Source organism: Schistocerca serialis, chromosome 9 (assembly GCF_023864345.2).
Source record: "Schistocerca serialis cubense isolate TAMUIC-IGC-003099 chromosome 9, iqSchSeri2.2, whole genome shotgun sequence".
NCBI classification, from domain to species: domain Eukaryota; kingdom Metazoa; phylum Arthropoda; class Insecta; order Orthoptera; family Acrididae; genus Schistocerca; species Schistocerca serialis.
In genome coordinates, this window is record NC_064646.1 from 113,464,325 (window position 1) to 113,485,913 (window position 21,589).

Below are 21,589 nucleotides of genomic sequence, written 5' to 3' on the forward strand. Positions count from 1 at the left end.
AGAGTCAGCAGAAACAGTGGATAGTGAAGTGAATGACAAGAAAACTATAGCTCCCCATCATCCAAATGACTTATTAGATGAAGACAAGAAAATCAAGAAGTCTCCAAGGTAAGAAGAGCTCGGTGTTTCTCATTTCTCCACCAGAAAGTTCAGTCCATAAGAAATAAAGTGCAACAGCTAGAAGTGGAACTGCAGACTACTGACAACTCACTTGTTTGCATAACAGAACATTGGTGTAGGGGATCTGAAATTACACATGTAGCTCTAAGCTCATATAATCTAGCATGCCATTATAGTAGAACCACTATGAGAGGTGGTGGGTCCCGCATGGGAAAAATATATCTAAAAACAAAGAAACGAAAGCGCTGGCAGGTCGATAGACACACAAACATACACACAAAATTCTAGCTTTCGCAACCAACGGTTGCTTCGTCAGGAAAGAGGGAAGGAGAGGGAAAGACGAAAGGATGTGGGTTTTAAGGGAGAGGGTAAGGAGTCATCCAAATCCTGGGAGCAGAAAGACTTACCTTAGGGGGGAAAAAAGGGCGGGTATACACTCGCGCGCGCACACACACACATATCCATCCACACATACACAGACACAAGCAGACATATTCAAAGACACAGAGTTTGGGCAGAGATGTCAGTCGAGGCGGAAGTGCAGAGGCAAAGATGTCGTTGAATGACAGGTGAGGTATGAGATTTCATAGGGATGAACTAACAGGTTACGAAGGTTAGGTGGACGGCGGAAAGACACTCTTGGTGGAGTGGGGAGGATTTCATGAAGGATGGATCTCATTTCAGGGCAGGATTTGAGGATTTCCTTCCCATTACCCACCAGGCCTCAATCTCCGCTAATTTCAAGTTGCCGCCACTCATACCTCACCTGTCATTCAACAACATCTTTGCCTCTGCACTTCCGCCTAGACTGACATCTCTGCCAAAACTCTGTGTCTTTGAATATGTCTGCTTGTATCTGTATATGTGTGGATGGATATGTGTGTGTGTGCGCGCGAGTGTATACCCGCCCTTTTTTCCCCCTAAGGTCTTTCCGCTCCCGGGATTGGGATGACTCCTTACCCTCTCCCTTAAAACCCACATCCTTTCGTCTTTCCCTGTCCTTCCCTCTTTCCTGATGAGGCAACAGTTTGTTGCGAAAGCTTGAAAGCGTGTGTATGTTTGTGTTTGTTTGTGTGTCTGTCGACCTGCCAGCACTTTCGTTCGGTAAGTCACATCATCTGTGTTTTTAGATATATTTTTTGGTTAGGTTAGTTATACTAGTTATACTAGAGGGAAACATTCCACGTAGGTAAACTACATCTAAAAACAAAGATGATGTGATTTACCAAATGAAAGTGCTGGCAGGTCGACAGACACACAAACACACACAAACATACACACAAAATTCAAGCTTTCGCACAAACACACATATCCATCCACACATATACAGACACAAGCAGACATATTTAAAGACCAGTATTGGTCTTATTTAAAGACCAGTATTGGTCTTTAAATATGTCTGCTTGTGTCTGTATATGTGTGGATGGATATGTGTCTGTGTGCGCGAGTGTATACCTGTCCTTTTTTCCCCCTAAGGTAAGTCTTTCCGCTCCCAGGATTGGAATGACTCCTTACCCTCTCCCTTAAAACCCACTTCCTTTCGTCTTTCCCTCTCCTTCCCTCTTTCCTGATGAGGCAACAGTTTGTTGTGAAAGCTTGAATTTTGTGTGTATGCTTGTGTTTGTGTGTCTATCGACGTGCCAGCGCTTTCGTTCCCACGTGGAAAATATATATATATATATATATATATATATATATATATATATATATATATATATATATATATATATATATATATATATATATATATATATATATATATATATATATAGAGAGAGAGAGGGGGGGGGGGGGGGGGGGGGCGGGGAACATTCCACGTAGGAAAAATCAACACCTTCAACCCATTACGTGCAGTCTCCCATCCTTCATCAAAGACACCAACCACTTTCTCGAACGCCTGGAATCCTTACCCAAGCCGTTACCCCCAGAAACCATCCTTGTAACCATTGATGCCCCTTCCTTATACACAAATATCCCGCACGTCCAGGGCCTCGCTGCGATGGAACACTTCCTTTCACGCCGATCACCTGCCACCCTACCTAAAACCTCTTTCCTCATTACCTTAGCCAGCTTCATCCTGACCCACAACTTCTTCACTTTTGAAGGCCAGACATACCAACAATTAAAGGGAACAGCCATGGGTACCAGGATGGCCCCTTCGTACGCCAACCTATTCATGGGTCGCTTAGAGGAAGCCTTCTTGGTTACCCAGGCCTGCCAACCCAAAGTTTGGTACAGATTTATTGATGACATCTTCATGATCTGGACTCACAGTGAAGAACAACTCCAGAATTTCCTCTCCAACCTCAACTCCTTTGGTTCCATCAGATCCACCTGGTCCTACTCCAAATCCCATGCCACTTTCCTTGATGTTGACCTCCACCTGTCCAATGGCCAGCTTCACACGTCCGTCCACATCAAACCCACCAACAAGCAACAGTACCTCCATTACGACAGCTGCCACCCATTCCACATCAAACGGTCCCTTCCCTACAGCCTAGGTCTTCGTGGCAAACGAATCTGCTCCAGTCCGGAATCCCTGAAGCATTACACCAACAACCTGACAACAGCTTTTGCATCCCACAACTACCCTCCCGACCTGGTACAGAAGCAAATAACCAGAGCCACTTCCTCATCCTCTCAAACCCAGAACCTCCCACAGAAGAACCATAAAAGTGCCCCACTTGTGACAGGATACTTTCCGGGACTGGATCAGATTCTGAATGTGGCTCTCCAGGAGGGATACGACTTCCTCAAATCCTGCGCTGAAATGAGATCCATCCTTCATGAAATCCTCTCCACTCCACCAAGAGTGTCTTTCCGCCATCCACCTAACCTTCGTAACCTCTTGGTTCATCCCTATGAAATCCCCAAACCACCTTCCCTACCCTCTGGCTCCTACCCTTGTAACCACCCCCGGTGTAAAACCTGTCCCATGCACCCTCCCACCACCACCTACTCTAGTCCTGTAACCCGGAAGGTGTACACGATCAAAGGCAGAGCCACGTGTGAAAGCACCCATGTGATTTACCAACTGACCTGCCTACACTGTGACGCATTCTATGTGGGAATGACCAGCAACAAACTGTCCATTCGCATGAATGGACACAGGCAGACAGTGTTTGTTGGTAATGAGGATCACCCTGTGGCTAAACATGCCTTGGTGCACGGCCAGCACATCTTGGCACAGTGTTACACCGTCCAAGTTATCTGGATACTTCCCACTAACACCAACCTATCCGAACTCCAGAGATGGGAACTTGCTCTTCAATATATCCTCTCTTCCCGTTATCCACCAGGCCTCAATCTCCGCTAATTTCAAGTTGCCGCCACTCATACCTCGCCTGTCATTCAACAACATCTTTGCCCCTGCACTTCTGCCTCGACTGACATCTCTGCCCAAACTCTTTGTCTTTAAATATGTCTGCTTGTGTCTGTATATGTGTGGATGGATATGTGTGTGTGTGTGTGTGTGTGTGTGTGTGAGTGTATACCCGTCCTTTTTTTCACCCTAAGGTAAGTCTTTCCGCTCCCGGGATTGGAATGACTCCTTACCCTCTCCCTTAAAACCCACATCCTTTCGTCTTTCCCTCTCCTTCCTTCTTTCCTGATGAGGCAACAGTTTGTTGCGAAAGCCTGAATTTTGTGTGTATGTTTGTGTTTGTTTGTGTGTCTGTCGACCTGCCAGCACTTTCATTTGGTAAGTCACATCATCTTTATTATGTATAAAGTTAGAAATGACATTATTTCATTACGTAAAGAAAAACATGTAGAAATATCAGCTATAGAGATAAGAAAGCCACTTATGTTCCAAGGTGTAACTATACTATGTATTTACCATTCTCACACTGGTGACAGAGGAACATTCATAGCAAAACTAATCCAAATATTGGACACATTTACTAATCCTAAGGACAAAATTCTCATTTTTGGAGATTTAAGTATCAACACATTTAACCCAGATGGGTTCTGCAACACTTTTTTGAACATTATCTACAGCTATAGAATATCACCATCGATTAACACAGCCACAAGGGTAACTAAGCATTCAGCATCAGTCTTTGCCCATATACTAACTGACTTGAAGAAAAAAAAATTGTGATGTTGTTGTAGGTAACCTGGGCCCTTCAGATCATTCCAGTCAGCTTTTAATATTAAACATAGCAGTGAAAAACAAAATTAAAATACATTCATAGAAGGTTTCTCTTAAAGCATAAAAGGGTTGAACAATGAAACATGGGAAGAAGTTCAGTTGGAGACTAGTACAGATAGAAAGTTTTCAAAGTTTCTATCAAAATTTAAATTCAGGTTCGAAGAAGTGTTCCCAAAAGTACTACGAGTCACTAAAACATAAACAAAAGTAACTATGTGACCAACGGGATAAGAAAATCCTCTAACCCTCAAACACCTCAGCAGTGCGGAAACAACCAGAGTGATCCTGCATTTCAAAAATACAACCAAATATACAAAAACATATATAGAAAAGTTTTAGTAACAGCAAAAAGGTCTTAAAATGACAAAATTATAAAAAAGGCAGCAGACAAAATAAAAGCAGCCTCGACTGTCACCGAAGAGAAGACAAATAGAAAAAAGACAAAACAAGATAGTCATACAGTTGCAGCACATTGATACCACAATACATGACAAAAAAAAAAAAAAAAAATGCAGACTGCAAATAAATATTTCAGCAATATAGCTACCAAGCTACAACACAAATTTGATAAAATACATCCTGTACAAACATTGAACTAGTTTCCAAACACAATGATGCTGCATCCCAGCACTTCAGAAGAAATAAACAAAATAAAACCTCAGCAGGTATAGATTAAGTGCCTGTATGCTTGCTGAAGGACTGTATACACAGTATCAAAGACACTTTAGCACACATCATAAGCGAATCATTCACCACACCTGCCCTTAAATAACAAAGGAGAACCCAAAAATATAGATAGACCCATCTCTTTACTGTCATCATTTTTAAAAGTAATGGAAACCATAATGAAAATTAGACTCATGGGATACCTATCAAAGTACAATCTTCTGTGTAAAGAACAGTTTGGGTTCAGATCTCGTAAAAGCACACAATCAGCTATAGCTCATTTTACAAATGTTGCTCTGGAAGCACTAGATAAAGGAGAACATATAACAGCCATCTTCCTGTAATTCAGCAAAGACATCAATATAGTAGACCATACAACTCTGCTAAATAATCTGGAAGCTCAAGGTATAAGAGGGATAGCAAATAGAGTTTCAATCATACCTAAAAAACAGAGTGCAACAGGTAGAGATCTCTCAAACACATTCCAGTCATACCATAAAACACATTTCTGGCCCGGAGTAAATTAATATCGGAGTCTCTCAAGGAAGTATGCTTGGCCCAATACTCTTCTTGATATATATCAATGATTTGCCCCAGTGTGTCAAACACGGTGAAACAGTATTGTTTACTGATGACAGTAACATTTTAATCAGTGAAACATCGCCAAGCTTACTAAAGGACAAAGCTGAAGAAATACTCGCACATGTATGCAGATAGGTAGACAACAACAAATTAACTTTAAATGTGGGAAAAAAACAGTATTAGTGTCCACATAAACATAAAACTCAAACATAATTCGTTAAAAGTGAAAGATGAACTCATAAAATGTGTATCAGAAACAGAATTAATAGCATTGCTTGTTGACACACAACTAAAATAGACTGACCATATTACTGCCCTTGGGAAACAAATAGCTTCACTGTGCTTTGCATTTTAACAATGAATTCTGTGTGTAGTAGCTCATGCACGAGAACAGCATATTTTGTATATGTTCATTCTGTGATGAGTTATGGGATAATGTTCTGGGGAACAAATGAGCAAAACAGACTATCTATCTTAATCTACAAATAAGGGCTGTATGAATTGTGACAAAAAGTAGCAAGAGAACTGATTGCACTGAGTTGTTTAAATCTGTAGGAATCTTGACTGTTCCGTATGAGTACATATTGCATACAGTGATCGCCTTTAAAAAAGACATTGATCAGTACCCAACAAAGAGGTCTCTACTCGAACATGGAACCAGATCCAGCCACCACTTACATCCTGGTAGAAAAAATACAAAGCAAAAACCCAGAATAGTGTGCTATATATTCGAATTAAACTATACAATAAGCTACCACAAGAGATCAAAGACAAAAGTGAAATACGTACCTTCAGGAATACAATTGTCTGTTAGAAAAATGTTTTTATATCATAAAAGAATACCTAAAGTGATGTGTAAATTTTGTTGATAACTATGCTAATGATTAATTACTGCAATTAAGGAACATTTTCAACATGTTCAAAAGAACTGTGAAATACAATGCCCAAATGGGCAACTCAGTAAGGCAAGTAATATATGTATATATATTTATATGGGCAATTGAGTACATTTATGTATCTCTGTCTCTGTAGTTATGTGCGACAACAACCATAAAATTTACATTGTCTACAGATTGATAAATAAATAAAAGTAACAAATTATAACATCCTGCTTCATGCAGTACTTTTACTGTATGAACAGCAGAACAGTAGTGCACAATAAACATTTTTCCTTTCATCATTGGGTAGGGGTTGTCAACAAGAAAAAATTTTGCAAAGATTTGAAATTGCGTGTAAATTTTGCTGCAAATTGCCAAGTTCTCTCATTCTCAAATACTGTGTGAATAAAGTCTGGGAATTCTAACATTGCAGGCTATGCTTTTCTTTTCCCCCACCTCCACCCCTTTGATAGGTAGGTGATTCTTTCCCTCATTGCAATTGCCACCTGACAGTAAGTACATTTGTACCAAGTTTCATTGAAATTGGTCCAGTGGTTTAGGAGGCTACGTGAAACACACACACACACACATCCATTTTTATAATAACTATGGATGTCAGAATATGTCATCTGTTGAAATATAATTTGAATTATTTATTTTTAATTTCAGGTTGCTGTTGTCTTAGTTCATGACATTAAGAAGAATTATTACAAGAAGTTCCTGTATGAGCCTTTCCCTGTAGAATCCAGCTTACTTGAAGTGCTACCTGACCACATCAATGCTGAGATAGTTGCTGGTACAATTAGGTATGCTTCTTTGAAAGAGGGATCTTTATTACCTGATGCAGTCACAATTACTTTTATATGTAGAATATGAATCATTGTGGGGCTGATAACCGAAGCTGACATATTTAATAATTCAGTTAATCTAATGGAAATTAAAGTAAAAAAAGACCTGCTCACTATATAAATTGTGTGTGTGTGTGTGTGTGTGTGTGTGTGTGTGTGTGTGTGTGTGAAAGAGAGAGAGAGAGAGAGAGAGAGAGAGAGTAATAACAGATCTAATGAAATCGTACCATATTAACTTCATTTCACAGCTTTCTGAGTGCTCATTACAGACCATCCATGCATATTTGCCATGACAAGAAATTGTCAAACTGCCTATTGGCTTCTGTCTCGGGTTCTTTGGCCAACGTTCATCTGATGCTTTTACTGACGTTTCACCAGCACAAGTGGCTGGCATTGTCAAAGCTTCACTCTCCATTGCCGGTCGTTAACTGGAGCCGAACCGTGGCCGCAGACTATATGTACCTGGCGCGCCAATGCCCAAGGGCTTCTCCGCGGACATGTCCGGTGCGGTTCTCCTCTTACTACCCTCGACAGTACGGGAAGCCAGGATCAATTTACCTTAAGGCTTTCCTCTTTCTTTTTGAAGCTGTTAGCTTGTTCTTGTATTTCTACAGCCTCTCTGAGCAAGCGGGTGTGATAGTGCTTCTCTACAGTCAGAACTTCCATGTTGGCGAATTTTATTACGTGGTCGGTCTCACTCAGCGCGTGCTCTGCCAAGGCTGATTTCTCCACCTGCCCCAACCTGCAATGTCGCTTATGTTCTTTGACCCTAGTATTGACTGATCACCCAGTCATTCCAACATAAACTTTTCCGCATTTGCATGGTATACGGTATATTCCCGACATTGCAAGTGGGTCCCTTTTCTCCTTTGCCGATCTAAGACACACTCTGACCTTCCTTGTCAGTTTGAAAATCGTCTTTACACTGTGTTTGCGCAATATACGGCCGATTCTGTCCATCACTCTGGGAATGTATGACAGAAACGCGGTACCCGATTGTGTTCTACACCTGCCAAATACACTGTCAGTTTTAAGAACCAGCTTCTCTGCACCAGTAGTACCTCCGTGTTTGATTTTCTTTTCAGAAGTTATTAACAGAATCAAACAATAATGAACTGATTGCTTCAAGTTTAATCAAAAAATGATTTAACTGGATTAGTGTGAATTACAGAGTAGTCATCTTGATGGCGACTCACTGTCTTCTCTAATAATGTTAGCAAACCTTAGTGCCAGAAAGACAGAAAATTGTGTTGCACACAAGATCACCGAGCTCTTGGCAATGGTGTGAGAAGGTGGTAACTCTGCTATATTTGCTTGTGTTAAATTGGAAATGAAGAGGTTTGTTATACTACTAAAGAAAGGTACAATTGATGTAGACTTCCCTGCAGATTAGGTCAGCCAGAAAAATCTTCTCATGGTGACCACTGTCTAGATACCAGTCACAACGTGTGCTTCAGAGAGACTGTGATCCCCCTGTTTGCATTGACCTGCTGGGTCTCCATCAGCAAAGAAGTGATTCAAGTATGTATACGGAATTACATAACCAACAGACAGGGAATTTCAGCTCAGCAAAATGTGAGAACCAGCAATGGGGTTGCTAGAAATTGTCTGTGCCACAGAGAAATGAACCTGATAAGTACACACCAAGATGAAGCCAGGGCCCAGAAGCAAGAACAACAGAAATGGGCTCCAGTGAGTTCCCAAATGTTGACACATGGGCTCATGACAGATATCCTACAGCGCTGGTTCTGTGATTTGATTCTGCAGTGGTGTACTCTCGAAGTAGGTATCTCCTGCAGTGGTATTACAGCCTTTCTTCTCCTGGCATCCTTGCCTTTCTAGTGAACTAACATAGGAATTGGCTTGCCACTACAGTGCCCTATGGTCACATCTGAAGAAGAATATGAGCAGCTATCTCGGCAAAGTATTCTGCAGCTTCCATTCCAGAAAAACTACCCCCAAGACCTGTTTGAGCAGCAAACTATTTGTTGGTGTAATCCAACAATATACAATGTCGTCCTCAAGAAAGTGAATATTGTAACACGAAAGAGCTTTTAATATAGATTTACTTCCAAGCTACTAGTAATTCAAAACTGTTCGAATAACTTGAGACTTTCAGAGATATTAAAAATACTTGCACGCAGCCATCCATTTTGAGAGTGATTGTGGTATTTCTTTTATAGCAAGCAATATTTTTATTTCCTGTTTTTGCAGAACAAAACAGGATGCACTGGACTACCTTACATGGACCTACTTCTTCCGGCGGTTACTTCAGAATCCATCGTATTATAACCTGGAAACATTGGAACCACACAATGTAAACAATTTCTTGTCTGGCCTCGTGCAAAGAGCTCTTATGGTGCTTGCAGATGCCTCTTGTGTCACATTTGAGGAGGTATGTAGTATTTTATCATGTCCTAATGTTTAAATATAAAATTTTAAAGTTGAGCAATTACAACCAAACTTAGTGCACAAAATGTTTTAGTTCCAGAAAACAGTTACTGGGGAGGGGGCTAAGAACCCTTGTCTTCCCTATTTGTGAGTTTCATGCTGGTCATACTGGAAATTAGTGAGTTGTAAACATAACTTGGGTATAATTGGGGAAATTACAATTAAATATGTGATTTATTATACAGAAAATATACAGTTGGAGTAAGGCTTACCTAGTAGCTTGGAGGTTGTGTGTGTGTCTCAGATTTGGGTCACTAGGTAGACTAATAATGGCCCTGATGACAATGAACCACAAGGGATGGGGTTGGCAAAGGGGAAATCACATGTGACTTACTGTCTGGAAAAAATACTGTAGGTTTGGACACCCCTAGCATTGCATCGGTGGGTGTGGAGTTAGGAGAGGGAAGGGTGTGTCATATAAGCAGAGTGTAATTATATTTTTAAAATTCAATTCTTTTGCAATCTAATATTAGATTGGAATCTGTGAGTAAGAGGACAGTGCCCTTGGCTACTTTTTATATAAAGGTACTGAAAGTAATTGAAGAGGTATTTACTCAACTTTGAGGGTACTTGTGGTCCATTAGCAGAACTTTAGTATTTGCCATAGGCACAACATTTAAATAGAAACAGATCACTTTATTAATATGTTAAGGTAATGATCTGTCACAGAATCGGCAGCGGTGTGCCAAGCTGCACATGAGCATGATGTGCGGGCTGATCTTCGGCCTGTCTCAGATTTCCTTGGTACTCCTCAGAAGTACTCCGTACAACAAGACATTTCATGTAGCATTGCAGTGTGGCATTTTTCAGTTAACATGACTATCTCCAGTTTGGCAGGATCATGGTGTCGGTGCTGTTTATCCTGTGCTATTTGTTCGTGGCATAGGAGTAGTTTACAGGTTCAGCGGCTGTTTGCACAAAAGGAGGCAGTTTAGCGATCTGCCGTCACAAGTCTTTAAAAAGGATTGAGGATGACATAAGAGGAGGATAAGAATTTTCATTATCTATTATGTAATATTGCCAAGTACCTGCTGTTCACATAAAGGTATCGGCAACCCCTCAAACAGCGAAGCATCACGAGTTGGCATCTGTATAAGATATATCCTACCTAGACTTCATCGATCACAATGAGGACGACAGGCAGCAGGATAAGCCCCACCAGAGGCCCTTCATGCCTTGGACCTATTTCCTCCACTGTGTCATGTGTGCAGAACTGGATCGGCACAGATTCCTCTGCACCCTGGCTATATTGGGTGGCGCAAGCCACCACATTGACAGTTTGCTCCATTGGAGCTCTAGGCTAGTTCGTGCACCGGCTCTTAGCAGCCCATCAGTCAGAGCGCAGTCGGAAGCGACTTTCCAGAGATATCCCAAAATCTACCTGGCGGCCAACTATGCTGAATCTTCATCTCCCACTATGTTCATTTACTGTGTTTTCCAGGCATATACCTGTTAGTGCCTGAGAAGTTGTACTACTTTTGCTATAAACCTCTCTGTTGTGGCGTAATAAATCCATGTTCTTGTTTACCTGCGCCTTATTATTTATCATCAAGCATATCCCCGTGGGAGACACAGCAAACACACAGTCGCATAATCGACGCGTACTACAGTTTGCTATGGATTGACATTTCAATACCATGCAGCAAGAATTTAAAGATTTAGTTGTTGATGAAATGGCAAAAAATTACAATAATTATCAGGTGGGATTCAATATGTACATTGAGAAGTATTTTACACTAAATTTGTAGGCATGGAGCACATAATGAAATTGGTGGTATGAATAGTAAAATTTTGAAGTCGCATGCATTATTATACTGTCAGCTGCAACAGTTTTCGATGCAAATGAATGAAGAGTATGGAGATTTTATATATTACTGGGAAGTATGTTGGTTAAGTCAAGGGACAGCCTGGAATGATTATTTTATTTAAAACCCGCTATTGTTGAATTTATGAAGGAAAAAAGAGAGCAGGAATGAAAATTAGAACATCTGAAATGGATTTCAGGCCTTAAGTTTCAAGTGGACTTAGCTGCCCGCCGCCCACAGTAAGACATTAGAAGGTGGGGTGCAACTTACTTCTAATTTGATGGTGATCCATTTCAAAACAATATTGTGTTGCGGAACGGACAAAATCTGACAAAAGAGATTCCCCGGGACAAATTCTGACAAAAGAGCTGTCCATTTCCCTAAGCTCTCTGGTGTTTAGGTAAATTCGAGGATTGAAAAATTCATTGGGGTGTGGAAAGAATTACAGGGATGGTTTCCAAACTTACAACTGTTTTCAAGAGTGTTTGCCATTTCAGTTGAAAGTGCTCCTGTGTATGTGCAGATGGAATGATTGATCTGCAGTGCAATACCCATTCAAAAAACAAATTCTTTTACTTTAAAACCATCCAGGATGTCAGCGTTGTTTTCCTCGGGAAGAGTTCACATCTTCATAATGAGGGTGCAAACATGATAAAGTATTTCAGTGAATGTCATGTTTGTGGCAAACTGAGTGTGAAAATCAGTGAAACTGTCCATCTCTGTCTGTATGCCAACAGTTCACACCAGGTAAAAATTGTGCTACATCTCGGTGTGTGAAAAAAATAAATAAATAATATTGAAATTTTGTTTTGTTTGTGATCTGTGTTGTTGAGAAAACTGAAATAAAGCTGTATGCAGTACATTGCCATATAAATGCAGCACTGTCACAGTTTTCCACCTCATCCCCCTCCTCTTTCTTGGACAATGTGGCATGGCAGTGGGGGAAGTGTGCAGCCAGGTGAGAGAGCTAAGGCACCTGAGGAAGAGCACTTCTCATGCACAAATTCTTGGCCGTCCGTAGTCTATCATTTCTGTGTAACTGATTGTTTCTTGATTACAATTTTCTGCAGAATTCATTGCCATTTTGTTTGTTTTAGCTTATAAGTTCTTTTGTGACTTCGGATATTACTGTTAAGTTTTAAGAGCTGTGACATGAACCCTTGATCAACAGTAACCCCCCACCCAATCTCATTCGCTGGTTAAATGATGTAAATTATCTCTGATTTGCTAAAATTTATATGTAATGCTCTGATAATTAAAAGAGACAAGATAAAAATGCCAATTACACACCAGTCTGTGAAATGTGGAAGTCTGTCTAAACCTTCAGCTTTTCTCTGCATTCAGAGGAATCAATGCACCTGAACCACTGCCATGTGTGCTGGTACTTGTGAAACTGATTATGGAAACATGTGGATTGTTATACTGATTTTTTTATTTCTGTCATTTGGCCATCGTGAACAGACAAACCATTTATTATGGGGCTCCTGTAATGCGTGGTAGACAGTTAGCTAAAGAAACAGATCATCAGTCACTCTTGGACTGTGTCCTATTCTGATTGGGAATGTTACTGTGGATATCACACTAAAGCTGTACAACAGGAACTCCAGATGCCCTTGATTAGTATTGTCCAAAACGGAATCAGTATCAAAATCTTTGCATGAAATCACTTCCCAGTTATTTCTACTAAATGTAATTAATACCCTCTTTAAGTGCTAAGTGGAGTTTATAATGTCTCCAGTTGTAAGGCCTGTGCACTGTTAATACTCCCATCTTGTATCTATTCTGGCCTGTTACTGAAGTGCAACATTCAAAGAGCTGTTCAGTGCAGTTCTTGTGTAGATCTATGATTTGGGACGTTTTGCTTTGAACTAACTTGTACGACGACCTGCTTAACATGGACTATGGACCAAAGTGCAACTTGGTAATTCTCAAACTAACGAAACACTGACATGGGGAAAGAAGTGATAAATGACAGAAAAATCAGGGACCATCTTTGAAATGAACCCAAATCTTTGGATCTGACAATTGTTTGTGGATCGTGGTACTTTTTTTTAGTGTCCTTCAACTCGTACCTCTCCAGTTTCAAGCAGGGTGGTTCAACACTGAGACGCTGAACCCACATTCAGGAGGATGATAGTTCAAATCCTCTTCCGGGAATTCAGATTTAGATTTTCTGTGGTTTTCTTAATTGCATAAGGGGAATGCTGAGGCGGTTCCTTAGAAAGACACAGCTGATTTCCTTCCACAATCCAACCTTGTGCTCCATTTCTGGTGACATTGCTGTCTTGAAATAATTTGGCTGAAACAGTTAATTTGCTTTACAACTTATTTATTGCACCATGAATGACGTCACACTGTGCCTCACAAAATCGTAACTAAAACTACCCTTTTTCGACTGTTGAAGCCAAAGCTTTTATAGGTTATAACAATTGAAACATGGTTATTTACTTTGTTTAAACAGTTATTTTGATGATTTCAATCAAAAGTTGTACAATTTTTTAGGATAAATTACAGAATTTAGATGTGTAAATCATTGCTAACATTCCATAATAATAAACAAGTTGAAAAACGTTGTTGCCAAAATACAGAAAATGTAGTTTCACAATAATTCATAATTTACAAAACTATATAACTCTTTAATTACAGAATTTGTTTTATTACTAACATGTTTCCTGGGTTCATGAAACTGAACAGTAATGATAAATAGTTTTTACTGCAAGAATTTTATAAATATGTGTTTCAGTATTTGTTTATTTTCATTGATTATACTTTTGGATAAAAGCTGTATTTCATGACATTTCTGTTACAAATCATCATAATTACATTCAAAGTATGCAAAGAAACTTGAACTTGAATTGACCTCACAGCACTGTTACAGTATGTGCTCATTACACTTATCAGCTCCGCGTATGCATCGCCCATTAATATCAGTTACTCCAGATGCCTCAGGTATCACATATTTCATTTTCGAGGCAGCTTATACCGTTTTACGTATTTAGTTTGTTATATTGGTTCATTGAGACTGCTTAGAATCACAAGTGACTTACTCAGTATGTCTTCTTCTTTGTCATTGTCTCTTTTCCTTTATTCTAATTGTTTTCCAATCCTCCCTGATTCCTTTCAGCCAGTTGGTGCCTGTTTTGCACATCGCATTCTGTATCTTCTTTGTCAGCAAGTAGTCATCGTCCATCTTCATGATTGGCCCAACAGATCTCAAACATCTGTTCCATATTGTGCTTGAGGCAGGTTCTATACTGTCAGTCCACTCCTGTCTTGAGATGTGTAATCAGACTTAACCTTACTTTTTTGTACCTGAGGTGTCTCTCAAGATCTTTTGTTCCTTCTTTTCCAGCCAGATATTTGCTGTTTGTGGGTCTACTCCATATTGTGCGGAATTCCTGATTGCCAGCATGTAAAATTGCAGTATGGTGTTTCTTGAACGGTTCTTCTTTCTACAGGTTGTCTTTGCAACGTATTGCAGTTTCTGTGCGATCTGAGGCCTTGTAACAGTTGTGTCACTGCCTGTATCACAAAGATTCTTTTTATTTATTGTCACTGGTTTTGGTTCTCTTTGAAAACACTTATCATAGCTTTTGGCCCTTGTACTACTTCGATTTAACTGCACGTTGTCCACAGATCACAAGATCTGATGACCATTTTCAAAGAGATGCAAACCTTATCATAATAAATAACAAAAGATCCTTTGAGATCCAAACAATGAAAATACTGTTATAACTCATAAGGATTGTGGATCCTAAGACACTGTGTCACACCTTAAAAAATATGGTGCTGTCTACAGCATATCTTGTCATGTTCTCCCCCTCCCCCCCCCCCCCCCTGACTAAGTGCATATTCTTCACCACCTAACCTTTAATCTCCTAGTCAGTCTGTGCATTCTGTTACTCAGTCTTGTTGTACGTTGTCTTAATGCCAACTTACACTGCCGTTTCAGCCAAATTGTTGAGTGCCATTTCTGAATGTTCTTTATCCTCACATAGGCATGATAGGAGTGTCATTCACTTTTAAACTGGAATATTGTAACACAGCTTTATTGGTAATACATACCAACACAAATAGGGTACATTATTATTCAACATAATTTCCGACAACAGAAATATATTTTCTACCCCAGATAGAAAGCTTTGTGATCCCTCATGAAAGAAAGATGTGAGCTGCCTCAATTAAGCAGCTAGTCCCATACTGTTCAACTGCAGTGTTGTCTTCAAAACCTTCCTTTCTTGATGTCTCCTTCAGTTAGACTGTAAAGTGGCTGTTCAAGAGGTTTCCAATGTAGCTTAGTGAGTTTTTTGTGAGTTATAGCTGCTATATGCAACCCTGCTTTGTTGTGCTGGAGAAGGACTTTGTGAATTGGTTGCCAGCCTAATTTATTGCAACCGGCATTCTGAGGATCATGTAGAAGCTGGCAGTTGTAGATGTCATTGTCCGTCTTTCACCTGTGCAGCTCCTCAGTTAGCAATACACATTTTGAATCCTAAAAACACTATTGCCAATACTTTACCTGCTGCATATTGGTCTTGGCCTCAATCAGTGCCCCTCTCCAACTTTACTCAAGACCATAACCTCCTTTCTCTCTGTGGGCTATATTGATGGACTCATCTTTTGTCACAGGTCGTGATACAGTCCAGCTTTTTGAAAGTGATTCAGAAGTTGATAGATGTCTTTCTGCACTTCCTTGTGTGCATGACTCAGAAAACATTGAACCCAAGACGCCGATGTTTTCCTGTATCCAAGTGAGACCTGTACATGACATTTCCAAGACTTAACAACCTGTAATGCAATATTGCAACAGTAGTGTGGCAGTCGCTTTCCACAAGCTGATTCACAACTGAAATATTGTCTTCAGTCACACAGGTCACCAAACTAGATAGAAGTTTACAATACTTCTGACTCAAATGGAAAATACAAAGTATTCATTAATAAAGTTACTTCCCCTTTTGAAAATTGTTTTCTCGTAAAGGTAACTCAAATCACACAGAAGTCAAAAAATAAAGCATGGATTACACAAGGAATAAAGATAGCATGTGGGAAAAAGGAGACTCTTATCTACTATCTAGGAACAGCTCTGATGTTAGCATTGTAATGCATTACAAAGAATACTGCAAAATATTGAAGCAAGTAATCCAGAAATCAAAGTAGCTTTCTTATGAGAAAAAGATAATTATGTCGGGAAACAAAATAAAAACTGTAGGGGATATAGTGAAGACTGAGATAGGTTGGGCCAAAAAGGAAGAGAAACAGAAAGCTCTAAAAATAAATGAGACTTTGGTAACCAGAGCATGTCGTGCCACAAACCTCTTAAACCAGTACTTCATTACTGATACTGACAGCTTGGAGTTATCAGGTTCGGTGAACAGTGCAGTGGATTATCTGAGACCAGTCTTTAAAAGTAACTTCAGTAAAATGGAAATGACACTCATGTCTCCCAAAGAAGTAGCATCCACCATAAAATCCTTAAAATCTAAGTATTCTGTTGGGTATGATAACATATCATGCAGTTAATTAAAGAGTGCTCTTGAAAGTTGAGCTCTATCTTAAGTTATTTGTGTAATCAACCTCTTATGAGCAGAACATTTCCAGACTGGCTAAAATACACTGAAGTTAAGCCTCTTTACAAGAAGGGGAATAAAGAGACACCATCAAATTATGAACCAATTTGTCAGCTTTCTCAAAAATATTTGAAAAGGTTGTGTTCAAGCATCTCCTTAAGCATCTTACTGCAAATAATATATTGTCCAAGTCACAGTTTGGATTTCTTATGGGTTCTGATGTAGAGAAAGCTGTTTACACTTACAGTGAGAATGTACTTAATTCATAAGATAATAAATTAGAGGCTACTGGCATTTTCTGTGACCTGTCAAAAGCCTTTGTCATGTGAACCACAGCAGTCTCTCAAATAAATTAGAATATTATAGTGTCACAGACAGTGTTGCAAAACGGTTTGAGTCTTATTTAACTAACAGGAAACAAAGGGCGTCGCTGCGAAATTCATGTGCAGTTAAGCAGTCAGTTTCATCTGTTTGGAAATTAGTTCATGTGGTGTTCCTCAAGGTTCCATCTTGGGTCCATTGCTTTTTCTTGTGTTCGTTAATGACCTGTAGTCTGTTACATTGCCAGATGCTAAATGTGTTTTGTTTGCAGATGATACAAACATTGCAATAAGTAGCAAGCCAAGTACAGATTCAGAAATAGCTGCTAATCAAATTTTCACTGACATTGATAAATGGTTTAAAGCTAATTCACTGTTATTAAACTTTGAAAAGATCCGCTATATGCAGTCCAGAACCTGTAAGAGAGATCCTTACAGCATGTGTATGACATATGAAAACAAGCAGATCAAAGAGGTTGACAGTGTTAAATTTCTCGGATTACAACTCGATAATAAATTCAGTTTGGAAGGGCTTACTACAGAATTGCTTAAGCACCTAAAAAGTCTATATTTGCAGTGAGAATGATGTCAGATGTAGGAGATACTGATTTTAAAAAAACTTGCAGTATTTGCTTACTTTCATTCTATCATGTTATGGCTGCCTGCTTAGCTGGATAGTAACGTGCCTGCCTCTCATGCAGCATGCCCAGGTTCGATTCCTGGCCAGGTTGGAGATTTTCTCCACCCGTGGACTGGGGGTTGTGTTGTCATTATCAATATCATCTCATCCTCATCGATGCACATGTCACCCATTGTGGCGTCACATGAAATGAGACTTGCAACACGGCAGCTGAACTTCCCTGGACAGGACTTCCTGGCCAACAATGCCATAGAATTTTTTTTTTCATGGGGGTAACTCATCAAACCGAGCAAACGTTTTTAGCATGCAAATGTGTGTAATAAGAATCATTTGTGGTGTAAATTCAAGAATGTCACATAGCAACCTGTTCAAGGAACTTTGCATTCTAACCCCTGCTTCTCAGTATATTTATTCCTTAATATGTCTCTATTTCCAACCAACAGCTCAATACATAGTATCAACACTAGGAATAAGAACTATCTACATAAAGACCTAAAACCACTGACCTTGGTCCAAAATGGGGTCCAGTATTCAGGAACACACAATTTTCAATAAGTTGCCAGCAACCATTAAAAAATTGGTTTAAGATAAAGCACAGTTTAAACAGAGTTTGAAAGACTTTTTGATAGGGAGCACTTCTATTCTGTAGTTGGATATCTTAACAGGGACTGTTAGACCAGCTTAAGTAAAAATGTCAGTTAGATTTCAGTTTTGACAGCACTTGCTCACAACAGTCAAGATTATGTATTTTGTGTATGATAAATTTATTAATAGTGAATAACAAGGTTTCAGTCTGACAGTGTATTAATTCTGTAATTATTAGCTGTTCCAGTGTACTGTATCATATTCACCTATTTTGACAATCTTGTGACAAATGATCAGGGCAGTAAGTATTATTTTCAAATGTGTTATGTTTTTTATGTTATATTTTCTGACATATTCCACACCCACGAGAGTCAACTCATTTTTTGCCTCTATGGAATGAAAACCGAATCAAATCAAATCTCTAATATGAATTACTTTTATTTTTCACTTCAAAATTACCATTTCGAAACATCTGGGCCAAATTGAACACTTGGAAGGTACTTAGAGTCTCTTTAAAATGTCACTGATTTCACACCTTCATTGGTGAGAGAATGAACAATAAAACTTTATGTAATAAGACGCTCGTACTTCCTGTTCAATCTTAACAATTGTGTGTTGATAGAACTGAGTGTGTTAGCCTGTGCACGGCTACCCTCTCCATTCAACCACAAGTGATTCCCTAGCATGCTGTACTGATAGTGTGTCTACAATGAATCCAGTGAACAAAGTAGCGGTTAATATTTTAGTGTCAGACCTCGCAAGAATTAAAAACCTATGTGAGCTGACAGTTGTACCTGTATAGGACCAACGAGGAGTGACGGCAACCTCGATGGGCCGCATCGCCTCCTACTACTACCTGTCATACAAGACGATGCTCCTGCTGAGGGATGAGTTGACCGCAAGCAGCAGCCTGGAGGACGTGTTGCGCATCCTCAGCAATGCATACGAGTACGACCAGATGCCGGTGCGGCACAATGAGGACATTTTGAATGGGCAAGTGTCACATATCTTCCTAAACATCTAAGCTCAGTAACTTTTGTGTTACATGTAGTATCGGACTTTATAGGTGATAATGTCAGAAAATTGACTTATTTTCCCCTGTGTCACTAACCAGTGCCTTAAGGTATATACTCATGAAAATAATCAGTTTTTGAAAATATAATGTAATTAGGTAAATAAAAAATCTACTCATCAAATGGCAGCACGAGAACATGAGTAAGAAGTTACACAGTTTGCAAGCCTTCAGAACCAATGGCACCTCCTTCGGGTAGAAGGGTTGAATGGGAAGGAAGAGGGGTGAAAGAAAAGCGCTGGTGAAGTGTAGGAAAAGGGCTAGAATTCAGAAAAGTCATCGAGAACCCTAGGTCAGGGGAGACTTACCAGACAGGATGGGAAGGAAAGACTGACTCCGAATTTTTGAAACTGTAATACAAACTGCCTGTTGGCTTCTGTCTCGGGTTCTTCGGGTGACATTTGTTTGATGATTTTTTTGACATTTTGCCAGCACAAGCTTCACCTTCCATTGCTGATGGCCCACCACCAGCAATGTAGGTGCTGACGAAATGTTGGGAAAATCATCAAACAGACATAGGATGAAGAATCTGGGACAGAAACCAACAGGCAGTTTGTCGACAAGTGGCCAAAAAAGAATTCACAATTTTTTAGACTGTAATACCTTTTATATGTGTGTTCTCCCATCACTGCCTGGTGAGTAGATTTATTGTCTATTCAAGACAATATTATGAAAAGGATAGTTGCTACTCAGCATACAGCGGAGATACTGAGTCACAGATAGCTGCACATTAAAACAGTCAAACAAGTAAGCTTTCAGACAAAAAGGCTTCCATCAGAATTAGACAACACACACACACACACACACACACACACACACACACACACACACACAGAGTCTCTGGCTGCCAAGGCCAGACTCACCTTCTTGGCCATCCAATTACATTAACATATATACTGGCAGTGTTGAATGTGCAAGTGTCACAGTGTGTGTCCACCAGCAAGTAACTTCTGCAAACACTTAAAAGAGGTGTTTACGTTAGGAAAAAAGATGTACAAGTTTACTTCTGCAAGTCACTTGGCCAAGTTAATTTCAAGAACTTGCTACAAGTAATTAGAGACGTGTTTCCACTTGAGCCACATTGCCATGCTTAAATACCAGAGCAGTGGCCACTGTTGTTACATTGTTGTTATTTTAAAAAATTGTGATGGAAAACAAAAAGTTAAGAAAAGAAGAAATGCTTGGGTGAAGAAATGGATACAGCGGCATAGAAATTGAAATTATCAAGAAATGCTATGGAATGAATAAAATCAGATGACTTCTCTTGGAATTCTTCTGAGAATGTCACATGAACGTTTTGAGTATCTCTTGTGCATGTTGCGACAAGATATTTGAAAACAGAAATTTGGCTAGCTATAGCACCAAGAAATCACCATTTAATTACTCTTGAATTTTTATGAAAAGTATTTATTACTTTTATTACAAATAGAAAACATTTATATTAACATTTAAAAAATCACCTATAATTTAAAGCTATCTTTATTGCCATTCTGGTTCCTTCTCTGGAGGAATGAAGTAATCAGTAAATTCATTTTACATTTCCCTGGCTGATGGTGGTCAATTATACATGTTTAGGAGTTCCAGTGGTACATTTGTTTCAACCTAATTGTCATTGTGCCAATCTCCTGTTTTGACACTGCCGTTTTCATACTGATATTGAAAACACAAAACCTCTGCAAGTTTGAGAAAAATGTCCAGCAACTGACATCTGCACCAAATATTTGCAGCAAGAGACAAGAAACTGTTTCCACTATCTTACGAATGCTACTTCTGGAAGTTGAAAAAACTTGAATTAGTTTCTGCAGGTGACTTGCAGAGTTAACTTGCTAGTGGACACACCCCTTTACAAATCTTCTCAATCATCTAATCTCCGAAATTTTTGTATTATGTATAATATCAGAT

The 21,589-nt window shown here is 39.5% G+C and overlaps 1 protein-coding gene across 1 annotated transcript in view; it reads left to right on the forward strand.

Annotated features, from left to right (window-relative positions):
- The window catches only part of LOC126418509 (activating signal cointegrator 1 complex subunit 3), a 238,365-nt gene that overhangs the window by 183,432 nt on the left and 33,344 nt on the right, over positions 1-21,589 (forward strand). The window contains exons 31-33 of the mRNA XM_050085303.1: positions 7,069-7,205; positions 9,462-9,642; positions 19,418-19,608. Of these exons, the coding sequence (XP_049941260.1) occupies positions 7,069-7,205; positions 9,462-9,642; positions 19,418-19,608 (509 nt within the window). The remainder of the gene's footprint in view (positions 1-7,068; positions 7,206-9,461; positions 9,643-19,417; positions 19,609-21,589) is intronic.